This window comes from Tenrec ecaudatus, chromosome 4 (assembly GCF_050624435.1).
Source record: "Tenrec ecaudatus isolate mTenEca1 chromosome 4, mTenEca1.hap1, whole genome shotgun sequence".
Classification (NCBI taxonomy): Eukaryota; Metazoa; Chordata; class Mammalia; order Afrosoricida; family Tenrecidae; genus Tenrec; species Tenrec ecaudatus.
The window spans coordinates 158,769,601-158,787,639 of NC_134533.1; the positions used below are offsets into that span (position 1 = coordinate 158,769,601).

At 39.9% G+C, this 18,039-nt stretch overlaps 2 protein-coding genes across 4 annotated transcripts in view; one reads left to right on the top strand and one right to left on the bottom strand.

Annotated features, from left to right (window-relative positions):
* Positions 1-8,210, bottom strand: part of IFT80 (intraflagellar transport 80) — a 166,862-nt gene extending 158,652 nt beyond the window's left edge. The window contains exon 1 of one of the 3 annotated variants that reach the window (XM_075546978.1): positions 8,061-8,210. The gene's annotated coding sequence lies outside the window, so the exon portion shown is untranslated. Of the gene's footprint in view, positions 1-7,697; positions 7,955-8,060 lie in introns of those variants that run through there. The other 2 variants (XM_075546977.1, XM_075546980.1) reach the window with 2 other exon arrangements.
* SMC4 (structural maintenance of chromosomes 4) overlaps positions 8,189-18,039 on the top strand; it is a 38,319-nt gene continuing 28,468 nt past the window's right edge. Inside the window, exons 1-5 of the mRNA XM_075546976.1 lie at positions 8,189-8,463; positions 9,445-9,572; positions 10,482-10,660; positions 11,173-11,364; positions 12,612-12,788. Of these exons, the coding sequence (XP_075403091.1) occupies positions 9,449-9,572; positions 10,482-10,660; positions 11,173-11,364; positions 12,612-12,788 (672 nt within the window). The 5' untranslated portion in view covers positions 8,189-8,463; positions 9,445-9,448. The remainder of the gene's footprint in view (positions 8,464-9,444; positions 9,573-10,481; positions 10,661-11,172; positions 11,365-12,611; positions 12,789-18,039) is intronic.

An 18,039-nucleotide genomic window follows, 5' to 3' on the forward strand; every position in this document is an offset into this window, starting at 1 on the left:
AAGTACTTTATCTGTCAAGCTGACTCTGAGTCACAGTGAGCTCCACGTTGATCCCTAATTCACAGTTTGGTTATGATTAAATGAGATAAAGCATGTAAAATATCCAATGGAGTACCTGACAGTTATGTTGTTAGGTGCCATCAAGTTGGTTCTGGCTCATAGCAACCCTATGTGCAACAGAATGAAATGCTACCTGGCCCTCGTCATTCTCCCAATTGGTCCTATGCTTGAACCCACTGCTGTAGCCAATGTATCAATACATATTATTGAAGATCCCCCTCTCTTTTGTCGACCCTTCTACTTTGTTAAGCATGATGTCCAGACTACAAGAGACACAATCTTGCCATCCGGCTTCTATTGAGTATTCTGGCTGAACTTCAAAACCAGTTTTGTTCATTCTTCTGGCAGTCCAGGGTACTTTTATTTTTCTCCCCTAACTCTACAATTGCTTCATCAATTTAACTCATCTTCCTTACTCACTGTCCAGCTTTCATACAACTGAGGCAAAAAAGCACCTCAATAGTGGCTACTTGTGGTGAAAGTAAGCACTCACTAACTGCTAATAATTGTAGTGAAAAAAGGCTGTTTATCCCCTTACATATAATCACTATTTTCTTTGCTACAAAGAATTTCTCCTTGGGAAGAGGTCTTCCCCATGGCTTGGGTAGAACCAGCATGAGACCCAGATTTAAACCACTTAGAGCATTCCATTCCCTTCACACAGTGGCTATTTCACAGGCCATCCAGGGCTTTTATTCATACATGAAAGGAGAAGGAAAATGCTCTTTACCACTGGTCTTTCACGTTAGAGGACTTGAGACTTGAGTCCTGTAGCCATCTAACTGCAGCAAGGGGAGAGCATGGAGGTGCCAGAAGGCACTTCTGGAGCCTGAGAAAAATGCCAAGATAGTGCAATTCTGAATAAAAAATAGAAAGTAAACCAAATTCTATGCCTTTGTTTGAATCTTAAATCTAGTTATTCTCACCTTACCTCACTTTTTAATGATGGGAATATATATTAATATAATAAACATATTACATTTTAAAAGGGAATTTAGATTGAGTTTTCTGTCACTTGTAACTCACAGGGTCCTGCCTGAGACATTATTATTTCTTCTTCTTATATCCTAAAATGTCTATCCAAAAATAGACATTTCCTGAAGGATAGTCTGCTGCTATAATTTCTCTACTCACAACCTAAAAAAGTTAACTTATTACTAGTGTTCCACCTATTCCTATAACATTATCTTATTCTTTTTTATCTCATGAGCTATATTCTCTACATATTATCCCATAAAACCCACACTATATGAGTAAAAACAAACTAAACTATACCTAAAAAAATAATAAGGTTCCACTTCCCAGTTTCCTATTTTTTTCTGTGACAAGTTAGGTACGAGTTTCAATAAGATAAATATACGAGAACTTAAATTATCAAGAGGAATAGTCATTACAATCTGTATTTTATATACATAGAAAAATGCTCACTTCCAGCTACACAAGAAAGGATAATCCAACTCCTCACCACCCCAGGACCTATTGCTGTGAATCAGAGCTCAGACATGCCTCCAACTCTCCATCCTTTTTTACCCTATTTTGACACCAACTGTTCTTCCCACATTACTCTTACTTCTCTGCGAGGTTCAATAGTTCATTGCAATGGCCACACAGAACTCCAAACAAAACTCACAGTTAAAAGGATTTTCAGGAAGCTCAGATCTCACTCTGGCTCTCTGCTTCTCCGCTATGTCATCCTGTGACTCCTGCCAATCCACCTCGCTTTCTTATGGTCTCAGGGCACAGGCTGCTCTGTGCCTCCACTCCCCCAGTGAGGGATTCCAAACATGCTCCACTTATAGCTCTTTTTGTTTCTCCTTTCTTGATGTTCCTGGGAACTTTCTGTGCTTACTTCTGAGATAACTGTCTAATAGCCATGGGGATGGCAACTAAACTGATAAATACCCTCTTTGGTGTAAGAATTGTATTTAGGACTATATTTTTTTAGCTGACTATATTACAAATGGAACCCCTGGTGGTTATGCATTGGGCTGCGCATGGTTGTCAGTTTGAAACCACCAGCAGCTCCAAGGGAGAAAGATTGGCTATACAGTTTCAGAAACTCACCTAGAGTCCCACTGACTTGATGGAAGCAGGGGGTCTTTTTACATGAGCATTATGGATATTGGTTTCTCCTACCCATTATTGTAAATTACACATGCATTTGTAATAAAAATGGGTACTAGGAATTATGATTAGAGAGTGTGTAAACCAATTTCAACCTATAGTTGTTTGATTTACCAAAAGGGAAGTTAGAAATTGCCAAAAATAAACAGGCTTTTGTTTTAAACCTAAATAGATTAAGAGGACTTGGAGGGGAGAGGCCTACCCAGAGCCTTGAATGTTGGGAAATTTGCATCTCAAAAGACATGCAGCCACACCCAAAACTGTTGAAGAAAAGACCTATAGTGGAAAAACATCCTTTGGCTTTTAAATTTTTGAAGTAAGCGAATTGCCTTTGCAAGTATCAAGCTGGAAAAAGTCTGTGGCCAGAGAAGCCCCCCTTCTAGGAAGGAATGTTAAAAGGAGCCAGCAAGCAGCATGGTATGCTTGAGAGTGATCACCTGGATTCACTCGTCGGGTAGAAGTGGAGAAAATATAGTAATGAGACAGGGTTGAGTTTGGGCATGTTCCATTGGCACCTGTTGACTTGGTCCACAGATTCTAGAGATGAAGGCCTGGCTGAAGTTTAAAGAGTTCCGAGGAACTTGAACCTAGTGGGATGATCTAGCTAAAATGACTAATGAGTATGTGAAGGGGCCAGTTAGTCTGAAGTGCAAGGAAGTGAGTATGAATTCCCAGGCTTGCTGTTGGTGTCCAGTTGACATAGCGAATGGCTAGGGCTGAGTTGACCAAAACCAAACCAAATGAAGACACTGACCCCATGAGCTAGTGTACATTGCTGGAGTCTTCATGGATGGCCTGCTTTAGAATGGACTTTATTTATGAATGCAGATACTCAGATTTGCAACTAGAACGAAGATTGTTCAGATGTAACCACTTGCTTGTCTCTTTAGAGAATGAGCTGAAAAAAATGGGCAATTTAGAAACTGGGTAGCTGAAACGGGATGATAAAAAGGCATAATGATCAGTTTTCAAGCTTTCATAGGTGTGTTCAGACTCACTAAATAGCTTTCTCTTTTCCTAATATGCTTGGGAAAGACAGCATTTAGGAAAATGGTGTTCAGATTATATCAGATGTATATCACATTGTTAGCAAGATTATGATTGTACAAATTGTAATTGTAGATGTAGCTGAAAAGGTGGGAGTTAATTTCTTCATGTGTGAAAGAGACAATGGCTAGGAAGAATCATTAAGAAATTTCTCTTTGAATGATTGGGGCAGGGAATGTATGGATGTGCTTTATACAATTGATGTATGTATATGTATGGATTGTGGTAAGAGTTGTATGAGTCCCTAATAAAATGTAAAAGAAGAAAAGAGAAAAAATGATTAGGGCAAAGACTGTACAGATGTGCTTTATACAATTGATGTATGTATATATATGAACTGTGAAAAGAATTGTATGAGCCCCAATAAATTGTGAAAATTAAAAAAAAAAAAAAAAAGAAATTTCTCTTTACCATAGTACACATCTGATTTGATTAAAACATGAACACATCAATCTTGAGAAACATCCTTTAAATATTTATTACTTATATACATTTTGTTTATAACTTTGGTTTATTAGTTATAAACATAATTAATTTGAGAAACATTAACAAACATAACTTCACACTTCCTTAACTATTGTACAAGCCTTAGAAGGGAGACAAAACACAATGATTACAAAATTTAACAGTACACTTATAAAACTGCCAATGTGGATTTTCATTTTAAATCTAATTCATCACTTTGAATTTACTTTTGAAAATAAAAATTGAGGGGTATCATCTCAGATCTCCTGAAACTGCAGTAAGAATTGGTGACAGCTAATTCCAGACCAGGAAGATGATACTTGATTATGCTTTACAAAATGATTCTAAAACAATTGATTCTACTTGGACGAGTTTATTTTCTATAATTAGACTGTTAATTTCATGAGCAGTGTATACAGTATTAGCAATGATCGACTAAGTCTTCATTTCTTGTTACCTATATCTTTCCTCAAAAATTAATGTCTTTTTGTGGAAATAATCAGATTTAAGTCCATTTTGTAGCTGTTCGTTATGAGTATCTTTTCATTTAAGCCTGTTTAGAAAATATTTGTTTTGCCTAGGACATCCCACTCCCATAGAATCAATTCCGAATCCTAGTGACCTCCTATAAAGGAGCGCTAGTGGTATAGTGATTATGTGTTGAGCTGCTAACTACAAAGTCAGCAGTTCAAAACCACCAGTAGCTCCAAAGGAGAAAGATGAGGCTCTCTACTCCTATAAAAGGTTAGTCTTGGAAACTCACAAGCGCATTTCTACCCTGTCCCATAGGTCACTCTGAATCGGCATCAACTTGATGGCAGGGAGTTTAAGTAACATTATATAGGGTTTCCAAAGCTGTAAATCTAGAGGAGTAGATAGCCTCGTCTTCTCCCTGCAACAAGTGGCGAGTTTGAATTTCTAACCTTGTGATTAGCAGTCCAACTTTTACCTGACAGTATAACCAGAGCTCCTTAGCCTGGGGCATAGTTAGGCAATTAAATTTCACTCCAAGGGTCAGTTTATTGATTTATTGAAACTACATTATTTCCTCATCAGTCATTAAGACCTACCATATTAAAAGCAGCCATAAAAGGCATTGAAAATAGGATTTATTATTTATTTTTTATCCTTTTCCCATTATCATTAATTCAGGGAGTCACATGTGAAGAACAAAATCTTCCTCTATCAATGCAAGAGGAAGATTTCCGTGTGCTATCTGTCTGTCTGCTTGTAGCAGCCATGATAGAATGTGAGAGTACAGTAATTACTGAAATAAACAGAGGAAGGAAGAAAGGGCGGGAGGGAGGGGGAAGAGAAAACCTGACAGATTTCAAGAAGTTTATATTTAACCATCACATCTACCAAAGCTATAGATTCCCCACTCCCACTCCCTGAAAATGACTCTACTTGCTTTCCATTTTCCTGTGCAACACTACTTCCTTCCATATTAAGTCCCTATAATATACAGTAAGGCTACAACTGAAATCACAGTGGAGTTCAATCTTTGTCCTGTGAGCTTATCTCTATATGACTGTTAATTATTCTTCCTATTGGTTCAATTTTTTCTGGCAGTTCCTATTCCCATCTCATTGCAGACCATCTCAACAACCTTGTCTGCTTTTCAAGATCCTTCAGGAGCCACTCCTCCTCCTCTAACTCTAACAGCCAATTAAATATCTTTAGCACATATCCTACAAAAATCAATGTCACCAGATTGTGTGATCACAAGGTGTGAAAGGATCAGGCATCAAGGGAAAAAATATATCTATCATTGTGAACGAGAGGCAGTGCAGATTGAGGACCAAAAACCCATCTGTGGGCAACTGGACATCCCCGTGCAGAAGGGTCACGGGGAGATGGGCCAGTCAGGGTACAGTGCGGCAATGATGAAGCTTTCCACTAGTTCTTAAATGCTCCCTCCCACCCAGCTATCAGGATCCCAATTCTACCTTACAAATCAGGCTGAACCAGAGGATGTGCACTGGTACAGATGGGAACTGGAAACACAGGGAATCCAGGACAAATAAACCCTTCAGGACCAGTGGTGAGTGGCGATATTAGGAGGGTGGAGTAAGGGTGGGGTAGGAGGGAACCAATTACAAGGATCTACATATGGCTTCCTCTCTGGGAGATGGACAACAAAGAAGTGTGTGAAGGTCGACATCGACATTGGGCACTGTAAGATATGACTAACAATAATTTATAAATTATCAAGGGTTCATTGGGGAGTGAGGAAAGAGGGAGGGGAAAAAATGAAGAGGTGATACGAAGGGCTAAGGCAGAAAGAAAATGCTTTAGAATGATGATGGCGACAGATGTACAGATGTCCTTGACACAATGGATGGATGGATGGATGGATTGTGATGTTGTACAAACCCCAAATAAAATGACTTTTTAAAATTTTATTCATTAAAAAAAATCAATGTCATAGTATATCAACAACAAATGCTTCTAGGTTCCATACTAGATACTTTCTCATAAGCTAGAGTTTGTGGTACATATTAGAAACTGGTTGTATATGTATGCTGGGAGATTGACACATTGAATAAGCTGTCAAAGCATATAGCTAAAAAAAGTGATGGGATTTGAGATTCTAGCAGTTATCTATATTACACTTTTCTACTACGTTGTGCTGTCACTCGCATATGCCACTAAATTTGGTCCAGTCTGCACTTTTTTCCTGCTTGATTTCTGTTCAAGTCAGGTTTTACCAACCAGCCAGTTGCCATCGAGTTGATTACCCATGAAAACTGTGCCCCGCATGGCTCTCCATGGCTGAGTGTTCAGAAGCAGATTCCCATGCCTTCTTTCCAAGTTAGCAGCCAAGAGCATTAGCTGCTAGTATCCATTTGACACATCTCAAAAATCCACGAAATTCTAAAGCCTTCAGCGAGAACCATTAGATCTTCTTGATCCAAATTTTTTCATTGATTTATTTTCTGTAGTTTGTTAAGAAACAGCAATTATTTCTTTCAATCTTAAGCATAAAGGCATATTCTCAAGTTATATCTTATTCAAATAACTCCAATACGTTTTTAGACTTTTAGAGAGGTTGTCCCCTCCTCCACTGAACCTGACTATATGCTCCTTCAGGACAGGAGTATTATATACTTAGAATAAAATATAAATTCATTTATAAAGCACATTCATTGCTTTTTATGTTCTTGGCTCTAAGTATTCAAAAGAAAAGCGGGGTCAGGAGGCAGGCAGTATGAGACTCCCAGATCTCAATATCAAGTACATTGAAGGTCAATTTAACCAGTGTTAGTTGTGTTTTGCTTTAAAAAAAACAAAACATTGTGGGAAGTGAGGGTCACATTTGAGATTTTTATGAAAGTTCTGAGAAAAATAACTTCCCAGAAAAAAATGCACACACACAAATTTAATATACAATTTCAGGGAAGGTATGTATAAATCACTAATAACCGGGACTAAAGACACGGAACAAACACCCAAAAGTAAAATTTAGTTCTCTGGGAAGATGAATTGTCATACTTGCTTTGTAATCCTGTCTTGCACAATACAAATGTATACAAGGGCCCTTTTAAATTTTTTTGCTAATCGATGTGGCACTAGCAAATGTTTCTTCTATTATAGACCCCTTTCCCTCAATATTTTAAAAGGCCCCAAACCCCTTTTCACTAACAACACTTATGACTCGAATGTCACTGTTTTAATATTCACTTGGCACATAGGACCGTTCACTAATCCCAGCTCTCTTCTCCCAGTCTCCATCCCTCCTTTTACCCGTGTCACACGGGCGGACCAGTGGATTCCCACTCAAAGCCACCCTGCAGGGCAGACTAGAACTGTTCCCTGCGGTTTCTACGGCGGTACATCTTTGCAGAAGCGGTTATCTTCGCCCTCTCCCGCCGAGCGGATGACGGGTCCAAACTGATCTTTTAGCAGCCATAGCTTTTAACCACTGAGCCACCGGGGCTCCCTCTCCCAAACTCGAGGCCTCTTCAAATCCGGCAAGCTATTCCCAAAGCCCCACTGACCAGAGGGAGGGCAGTAAGATGCTTCGTGCCGCACACGCCCTCCAGCCAGGGAAGGTGAGATCCAGTGACGACGACAACTTCCCCACTCATTCCTCACCACCTCCGAGGGGAAAGAGATGTACCTCAAGTTCCAGGAAAGTGGTGCCGATTGCCCTCCCAGAGCTGGGACCAGTTCACCAAGCTTTCCGACCTGCGGTCACCATAGCGACTCCTCGCAGCCGCGCTCCCTCCCGCTTCCCGCGAGACTTCCCTCTCCCCACCCCGCCCCCACCCTCCCGCGAGTCAGCGGAGCGGCCCTGAAGCCCCGCCCCGCGGCGAGCCCGCCCTCTCCTCAAGGGGCCTCATTGGGCAGCCGATCCTCACCCTCAGATGTGGGCGGGCCCCGGCTCGTTTTTTCCTTTTTTCAAAAACCACCACTTTTTTTCCGTTATTCATGTCTTTTTAATAACGGTGGTGCTGCTGTAGGCCACAGGGTGGGCATCTCCTCGCTCTTCCTTTGCGCTTCGTAGGAACGTCCCCTACCGCCCAGTGCCGCCAGGAGCTCGCACATGCGCAGCAGCGACCTGAAAATGGCGGCGGTAATCGCCGCACTTTTTTTCAAATGAGTGGGTCCCAGAAAGCATTGCGCGCATTTGTAACGAATTTCCGTTCGAGTTTGTATTTTAGGCGCCATTTTCGAGTGAAGGACCCGGAGCTGAAACACCGGTAGGAGCCGTGGGGGTTACACAACCGTTTCCCACCGTGATCGGAGCGGACCGCCCCGCAGGTAAAGTCGTTCTCTTCTTGGTCAGGCTGTCAAACTCGTTCTTCCCGAGCCGCGCGCGCTCCGGGTAAGTAGAGGCCTGCAGCTGGAGCGGCTCAAGTCTCGGAGCTGCCGCCCGGCGAGTTCTCCCGCTGTCACCCCTCCCCCCGCGGCCGCTCCCCGGCGGTCCGAGCTCCCGCGCGCCGCTCCCGAGCGCCAGGCACCGGCGCCCCGCGGCTCCTCCGGGACGCTGCGAGCTCGCGGACCGCGTCTTCAAAACCCCCGATCTCCTTCGGGGAAAGGGCGTCTCCCCGGACCCCGGTCCTGTCTTCGTTTCCCAAGGGACTGATGACCGGGGCTGAGCCTTCACGGCGACCGACCCGACCCTTCAGGATTCCCGCGGACCTAACGGGACAGCGCCGCGGGCCCCGGAGGGACATTTCCCCGCCTTGCGGAGAGGACTGCCCCGCGGCGGGGGTTGCTGGCAGCGGGTTGGGAAGTCGCCGCGGCGGGTGGACCCCAGCCCTGGGCCGCCCTTCCGGGTCGGGCCGGGCGGGGAGGACTCGGAGCCCCGCGCGGTCCTGGGCTCCTGGAGCCGAATGGCGGGGAGAGCAGAGTGGACGTCCAGAAAGAGTTGATCGCCACTCCGGCGCCCACCGCACTTCCTCTTCGTGAAAGTGCGCTCGGAAGCCTGGTTCCGAACGGGTGTAAACGTCGGTGCCCGGGGTGACTTCCTTGGGGAACTGGGTGACACACTTGTACCCAGGACGGCGGAGCGGGCGAGGGCGAAGGTCTTAAAGTCAAAGCAGAGCAGTTGGTTGCTTCCAGGCACGTCTAAGTTTTCCCGGCCCCGCCTGGCTGCCCCGCGGCTGGGGTGGGGGGGTCCTCCGGGGCTCGCGCCCCCCCGCAGGACGGGGCTGAGCCGGGCCCGCCCCGGGCGCCGGCGGGGAGGTGCGGGGCGGCCCCCGCCCACCGCTGACTCGCCCCCTGCCACCTCCGGCGCAGGACCATGCCCCGCAAAGGCGCCCAGCCCTCCACGGCCCGGCGCGGAGACGAGGAGCCGCCGCCCTCTCCCGACGGCGCCAGCCTCGACGCCCAGGAGCCGCGGGATGCCGCCGGGGACGCCGCCGCAGGTGAGTCCCGCCGCGCCGGGGCGGGCGCTGGACGCCGGCGGGCGGGTTTCGGGGGTGCAGCTCCCGAGCGATTTCGGAGAGGGGCCGCAGGGGAGGGGTCAGGAAATAGGCGCGGTTGCGAGTTTCTGTTTGTGGCTTTCGAAGTGGTGCGGACATCTTTATATTTGCGGAAATTGGCACGGTCAGCCAGGAGCTAGTGGACGCGTGTCAGAAGTCACCATCACGACGAGGTGCTGTTTGCCCCGCGCCTCGTTGCCGTGGGCTGAGATTACCTTTAAGGAGAGGGTCCTCATTTACCTCAACTGTCTACACGACTCTGTAACACCGCGAATGGGCTCATTAAGCAACCCCGCTGTCGCAGTTGTTCAACCTCTTGGTGCCCAAAGTGACAGTTCCGACGCTCACGGGAACGGAGTGAGTTCCGAGGGTCGAGAGCCGCAGAATGTAGATCCCGTTTATGACGATGGAGGGGCTTTCCTGGTGGTGCTGTGGCTAAAGCACCGAGCTGCTAAGCGAAGTTTCGGCCGGCGCCTTCCCCTCCGAGAGCAGGGCGAAGGGGAGGCAGATCGTTTGCGAACAAATTGCGACCTCGGATTCCCGGGGGCGGCGAGAGCAGGTCTGCTGGACGCGGGGCTGCCGTCCACGCGGTGGGTTTGGGTTAGGTGAAGGAGGAAGAATCAACTCGTGCTTTTCAAAGAGGACCAGAATTATGTCGCCAGTCTTACACACACGTTTTCAAAACATTTTTAAGTAGATTATGTTCTCACAGCCTGTGAGTGTAGGTTCATGTATGTGTGAAATAACCTCCCTTTTCATCAGTAACGCCTTCCCCAAATCAGCAGGCGGTGTCCGTCCATCCTAATTGCACTAATATGGGCGTTTTCTTCCCTTCCGCTTGGACTGACTTAGAGACTCCAAGTGAGAAAGTTGATAACAGAAGCTTAGAAGAAATTTTGAGCAGCATCCCACCTCCACCTCCTCCAGCAATGACCAACGAAGCTGGAGCCCCTCGGCTTATGATAACCCACATTGTAAACCAGAACTTCAAATCCTATGCTGGGGAAAAAGTTTTGGGACCTTTTCATAAGGTATTCGGCTGTTTTATCTTACTATTGTTAGATATGATACTTAAGATCTTTCCATTTAGTAACTTGTATTTATCGGGTTCCGTGTGGATTCATATGCACTCGGACATGGCAGCTAGATCGCTACATAAGTGTGCTTCTTGGAATGCTTTCACGACCACAGTTACTACTAGTTCTTCGTTTAGTTGCTTATTTTTGATGCCTCTTTCGCTATAAAGTTTTCTTCACTGAGTGAAATTGGTGAGTTTTTGTTTGAAGGGAGTGTTTTCCGTTTTATCGTAGAACTAATTCTTGAAACAGTGGGTTAAATAGATTGAACTTGTCTTTTAGATGATAAACTTGTGAGGGGAAAATATGTTATTTTAAAAACACCAAAAAAACTAAGAGTTGTAGTTTGGGTGTCTTAGCAATGAAACTTTTTAAATACTTTGTTTTACAAGTAAAAAAGCCAACCTAAGTTAAAAGTATCACTGTGACATTTTTAACTTTTAATATTTTTCTGTTTTTTTGTGCAGCGATTTTCATGTATTATTGGGCCAAATGGCAGTGGCAAATCCAATGTTATTGATTCTATGCTTTTTGTGTTTGGCTACCGAGCACAAAAAATAAGGTCTAAAAAACTCTCGGTACTAATACATAATTCTGATGAACACAAGGATATTCAGAGTTGTACTGTAGAAGTTCATTTTCAAAAGATAATTGATAAGGTAAGGGATTTTCGCAACTACTTAAAACTGAAGAAACAACAGGGTTTCAATGCATTCACGTTTAAATCGGCTTTTTAAAATTAGAATATAATTAAAGCAGAACAGTTTTGGGTCCCTCAATGACATGACTATTTGCTTTTTGGAGGATGATCACTTCAGCTTTAAATATTTTTTAAATGACCTCTCGTTGAAAAATCCGATTATTGACTCATTTTACTATCTCAGTTATTTCAATTCATATGGAATGTTATTAATGGTCTCAAACATCTGTGATAAATGACTGCTTCAATTTAAACCACCATGATTACGTATTTTTTAAGATGAGGAAAGGTCATGTTAACATTTCCTAAAAATGGAGAGATTGTAAGTAAAATCTTACTTAAATTATTTGAACTGTTGATTTTGGAAATTCGGGGTTTAAAAATGTCTGTATGGAACCTTAAAGTGGATTTTTTTGTTTTAGCACTTTTAAATATATATGTAATAGGCACTGTGTCTACATTGACGTTTCTGTATTAATTTTGTTTCATAATGCTTTCTATTGCACAATTTAGGTTAAATAGGTAGCCAGTGTAACATTTTATTCCTTTGCCTACTGTGTTTGATTTCTCTGCATTTTAAGAACTATGCCTTTAATATGGTATCACTTTTCAGGGTACAGGAAAGCAAATTTTACCATTAAAATTGATTGGCAGATAATTTTCTTTTTAATTTATTTGATTAGAAATAATCAGGACATGTTAATTATGCACAACTTTCTTTTTTCTTTCAAGTAAGGATACTTATTTTCCCCCCAAAAAACTAGCCATGTCACGGTATTACTATCTACCTTCCTTTCTTATTGAATGGTCTATTGTTTTAGCTTTTTTAAAAAATGAACCAGTAGTTAAACTAACAAGTAGTTAGTTTAAATCTAGCAATTTGATTTGATCTTTTGAGTGAGTTTATTCTGAATATGCTGGGATTTTTTTTTCCCTTCCATTGTAAACTCTTCGTTTCACAGTGTTTTTTGGTTGGGGTGCTGGTTGTTTACTACTTTAGTAAGGAGCCAGAAAACTTGGGAAAGTGCGGTATATGTTCTTTATAAAACAAGGTTATTTTTTAGAATTTTTGCCAACAATTTCTATATATGTTCAATTGACGTTTTTAATCTATAGATTTACTTCCAGCATGAAAGGAATAAATCTTATGAAGTAGACAATTTAAAGTCCTCAATTGTTATCTGGTTTTGTTTTTCCTCAAAACAGGAAGGGGATGATTATGAAATCATTCCTAACAGTAACTTCTATGTATCCAGAACAGCCTACAGAGATAATACTTCTGTCTACCACATAAGTGGGAAAAAAAGGACATTTAAAGATGTTGGAAATCTTCTTCGAAGCCATGGCATTGACTTGGACCATAATAGATTTTTAATCTTGCAGGTACGTTTATTAAAAATGTCAAAGGTCTTAATTTTGTTTTTTAATGAACATAGGGCGCTTACTACTGTTGGATGCATCCTGTATTTTTGAGACCTTAAAGTACTGTAGCAGCACATCATGGTTTACATACTATAGTCAAGATGCGAATCATTATTTGCTGCTCTAGAAATTTAAGGAAATTCATTCAAAGCACGATTGTGTTCATCATCAGATACTCATTATGTGTGGATGGACTGACATACTTGTTCCGCTCTAGCAGCACGTAAATATTGGCGTAGTGGAATAAATATTAAACACCAATATTATTGTGCTGCTTTAGTGTGACAGGGTTATAGCAACTATTTTAACATTTCTGTTTTTACTTTCCTTGAAGATAACTTTTTTTTAAATAACAGTTTGTGTTTGGGGTGAAATTTTATATAGCAAGTTGGATTCCCCTTTGACAATTTGTGTAAATATTGAATGGTATTAATTACATTTTAACATTGTGTTCTGTTTGTTACATTATCAATTTTGTGTTACCTTATTTCTGAAGCTAACATTTCAAATGAGATTTGCTGTCTTCAGAGGGTACCATTTCTTTTTGATTTTGTACTTACTATTTGTATTAATATGATATAGCCCCCTCCCCCACAAAATCACTACTTCTCTGAATTTACCTGAGCACCTGAATAATCTTTTTTAACATTTTGAATGGTAAGTTTAAGTTTATTCAAATTGAGGTATTTAGAATGACCTACATTACATTCTTGACCACTATTTATTAATAGCAAATAGTAAATTCTTTAGTATTGCAACTTTTAAAATTCAAATTATTAAGGAGTGCAAAATAGTGCTGAGTATTCCATTAGCTTTTATTAGAAATTCTGTAATCGCTATTCTTATTGCTAAGAAAAATCAGGTTTGCTCTTTGTGCCTTGCCTTTCAAAAACAATCTTTAGCTCTATCACACACTTTACAATTCCTTTTTGAGGTTGTCTTTCCCTAGGTACCATCTAGAGTCACCAAAAATATAATGACAAAAGCGAAACCAATTTTTGGAATAGAAATTGTTAATATTCTTTAAAAGTGTCATATACTTGTGATTAGAATCCATTGAGAATTTTGATTTTACATTTAAAATTTTGTTAGGATAACTGAGAGTTCCCAGTAACAAACTTAATAACATTAATCCCCGTTTCCACTTTTATTTGCAACTTCTTAATGCTTCTTTTAAACATGGTAAGGAGAATTCTTATTCTAAGCCTGTATACCTGTCTTTTGTTATCATGCATAGTATATTAATGTACTTCTATGACCCGAGCTTATTTTTAAATACTGAACAATAGACATCTCTATTCTGGAACTTGTTTTATACAATAATGTTAAACATGATAAAGCCTAGAAAGCTACACTTAACTATATAGCTCTTTTTTTCCTTGCTGTTAATTTTTGTCATGGGTGGCCAAAGCTTTACACTTGTGTAAAAACAAGAGTGAAGTGCAGTGCAACCTAAGAATTGTTTTTCCCCTTGAGTAATAGCCTCCCTGGGTGTAATTGAATAATAAAGGAAACTAACAAACTAGTAACTTCCCAAAGTAGATACAAGCTCTAAATGGCCAGTTTTATATTAAGTGATGTACTTCTGGGTGCTTGAATTAATTGTTCTCTTAAGGATATGAAACTTGATTACTGGTTAAATAATAACAAGGTAAATAATTTCTTCTCAAAAACAAGGGTAAATTAACACATTAGTTTCATTTCTATATTATTTGTAAGTTCTACTAAACTTACAAGTAAGAACCGCACCTATTAAGAGCTATGTAGAACTGATTAATGGTGCCCTATGAATAGTTGAAGAGAAAGTGTATTTAGATTTTTATCTAATTTCTTATCAAAACCTTGAGACTCCTGCATTAGAGGTTTAAAACATTTGAAAGTAAGTATGTGGGTTTTTCCAACTTTGTTTCCTGCTGAGTAAATTTCCCTAAAAATTAGCCTGGCCTGGGAAGCTGAAAACTGGGAAACAGCATCCTACATTTAAGGCATAAATGATTGTTTTAAATAAAATATGCACGCGTAAATGTGGGCCCACGGTAGTGATTAGATATCTTACATAATAAGAATTTAGTAAAAATAAAAATTATTTTTAACTTAAAAAGCGCAAACATTTTTAAATTCCACAAAGATAATTGGTTTTTACTATGTTTCCATATTGGTTTGTTAAGTTTTTCAAGTAAGCATTCTTAGAGTTTGAATTCATTTAAAATTTCATCATGTGGTCATTCACAAGAGTCCCTCATGAGACTTTATGCTAAGGTACTAAAGGTGGTAAATTGACCTTAGAGACATTTACATATATATGCCCTCAAAGCTTAGTAGATTTGCAATTGACTATTGTACTCTCCATGTTTTTATAGGTCTCTGGGTGCCTTTGTCCCCTTATAACAATAAACAATTATTGACCCTACAAATAAGATTTTGTTATCTCTGTATAGCATTTCATGGGTATCTGTGACTTGGTAGGAATAATTGGTTTAACTTCATTTAGTCCACAAAGGTTAGTGAAATGATAGCCATAATGCTTTCATTGTAGTTCAGAGTTGATGCATTAATGATTGCTGTTTCCAGAAGATTTTTGAAAATTATTCAAAAAGGCACTTTTGGTTTTATACAATTTTTCATCTTAGTACTTTTAGCTTCATACTATAAAATCTAGATTTGGGGTTGGTTGTTTTGTTTTTTTAATTTTAACCTAAGATTATATTTCTTCAGTAAATTTGGAGATTTAAGTTAGCTTAGATTTGAGTTATCTAAGCATATCTTTATTTTTTAATGCAAGTATACATTTCCCAAGCACAAACTTGGAATAAAATACAAGCTGTCCTGGTCATTTGGTGTATAGAAATAAATCTGTGCTACACGAAATATTTAGCCTTATCAATAATAATTCAGATGGTATCTAAAGCAAAAATTATCAACGGTAAAAGAAATTAGGAAACTGAGGAACCAAAATAGATGTGAAGAATTATACTCTTGTGAAAGGTGATCATTGCACAATATGAATGCAGTTAATGTCACTACATTGCACATGGGAAGGATATTGAAATGACAAGTATATTGTTAAAATATTTGCCACAGTTTAAAAATAAATAAAAAGCCTACCTTCTAAATTCTTCATATTTGTTTATTTTAAATACTAACCATGTTGGCTTATTGTCTTAGTCCCTGGTATAGCTCACAAAACAGCAAGTTAGGGTAAAATTCAGTAAGGGAAGGTAGTGTGATTGCAAGAAATTCAGCACCATGAAAACTGAAGGAAACTAAAAGATAAAGAGATAATAAAAACCCAGCCATTCTTTGCCATTTAATTTTAAGACAGATACCTATATATCTCTTGAATTCTTGAAGTCTTAGTAGGAAAAATGTTTTAGGAAGGCCATAATAGTGTTTGAATTATAGTATCTGGTCTCTATTTACTAAAAGCCAACAGCGCTCGCATAAATACACTCCCAGTTTTGACAGCCAAAATGCTTCTAGATATTGTTCAATGTTCAGGGGTAAAGGGTGAAGAAAAATGAACAGCATTTACCTAGTTGACAGCTATTGATCCGTATCTGAATATGGGTAAAGGGCATCTTACCTCTCCATTTCTTTAAAAATTTTAAGCTATACTCTACGATTTTTTTCAGTGTGAGTGATCACAGTGACTTGGTTTGTCATCCAACAAAGCTTTCAGTGTAACAGGCTTTTTTTATTTTAAGATCTTAGTCTTAATGTCTACTAGCATGCTTGTCATTTTTGTATTGTTTATAAAATCCATGGTTGGTATTTTCCATGATTCCTGAATGTTTCTGATTTAATGTGAATATAAGTTTAAAGCAAAAGGTGTAGTAAATATCCATGAAGGAAAAACTTTTTAATCTTCCCTCGTATGCTCTAAGCTATAGAAAGTGGAAATAAGCGGTGTTGTTATTTGAGAAACTCTCCAACACTCTATTGTCACAATCTCTGAGAGCTTAGGTATAGAAGGGTGACTTTAAATTCAGATTACTCTATTACTCTGAAATGTGTTGCTTACAGTTGCCATAAATTTAAACAATTTTATATAATTTCATGTGAGCTAGGTTTGAGTAACTGTCACCCAAAAATGACTTAAGTAAATGTTTAATAGTCTATTGACTCATGCTACTAAGCTGATAAGACCGGTAACTAGTAAAGAAATGAATGTTATGTAACATAGTGACCCATGTAGTAGTCTCTAGAGTAAATAGTCTAACAATCGTGTGCTGAAAAGCCAAGGTAGATAATTAATGCGAGCCGAGTGAATGGTCTTGTTTTTCTATTTTAACTCTGCTTTTTCATCTGGACAAACTTGTTAGAAATTCATACGTAAATCCTTTGTTTTAACTAGAAAGGGAGAAACAAGTAAAATCAAACAACCAACCGTTTTCCTAAAAGTTAAGCAGTCTCATTACCTATCTATATTGCATCTCTGAGAAGTAATCTGGCCAGGGAGAATGATGGTTTCAGTAATATTTTTATCACTGTATCTTTTGGACTGCGTGCATAAGTTTTCAATGTCTGAAAAATGTATACTTAAGACCGCTTGCCTCATACATGAGTGCTCTGTTTTCCATCCTTTAAATTACAACCTAGCTCAGTAGTAGTACTCCTGTGGGGGTACTTGCTGCCTTCTCTTCCTCTCCTAACTCATGGACGTTTTAAAGTCCCCTGCAATCGTCTGGTTGTGACGACTAGAATGTGTGCTGCTGTTAGGATGGCCAAGGGTGCTGCAGAGCTTCTACAATCCCCAGTGCAGCTCTCCGCAATAGACTATCCAAATATATCAATAGTGCCACTTTCAATAAATCCTAGTCTAGATAGGAAAGTTAAATGAATAAAGACTCTTGGCTTCTTCAATGACTAGAATTCATTTGCGCTGTTGACTAGGAATTGTCCCGTGTTACAAACCTTTGGACATTATGCCATGCTTAGAGTTAAATCTAAATATACTCCTACAAACATTTGGAGGGAGCTGGCACATGAAAGCAAAAGAAAATATTTTCCATAAATACCTTTTATGACCCATAAATCACTGAAATTTGTGGAGCAAATTTTAAGAATTGGAGTAACATTTTATTTTTTATAATCGTGCTAATGAAGTATTGAACAAATATATTTTGAGAGCCATTTTTATGTCCTTTCATTTCAATATTTAACCTTTTGTCTTGTTCACCCAAAAAGTTTTACATTTAATATGTTGATAAAT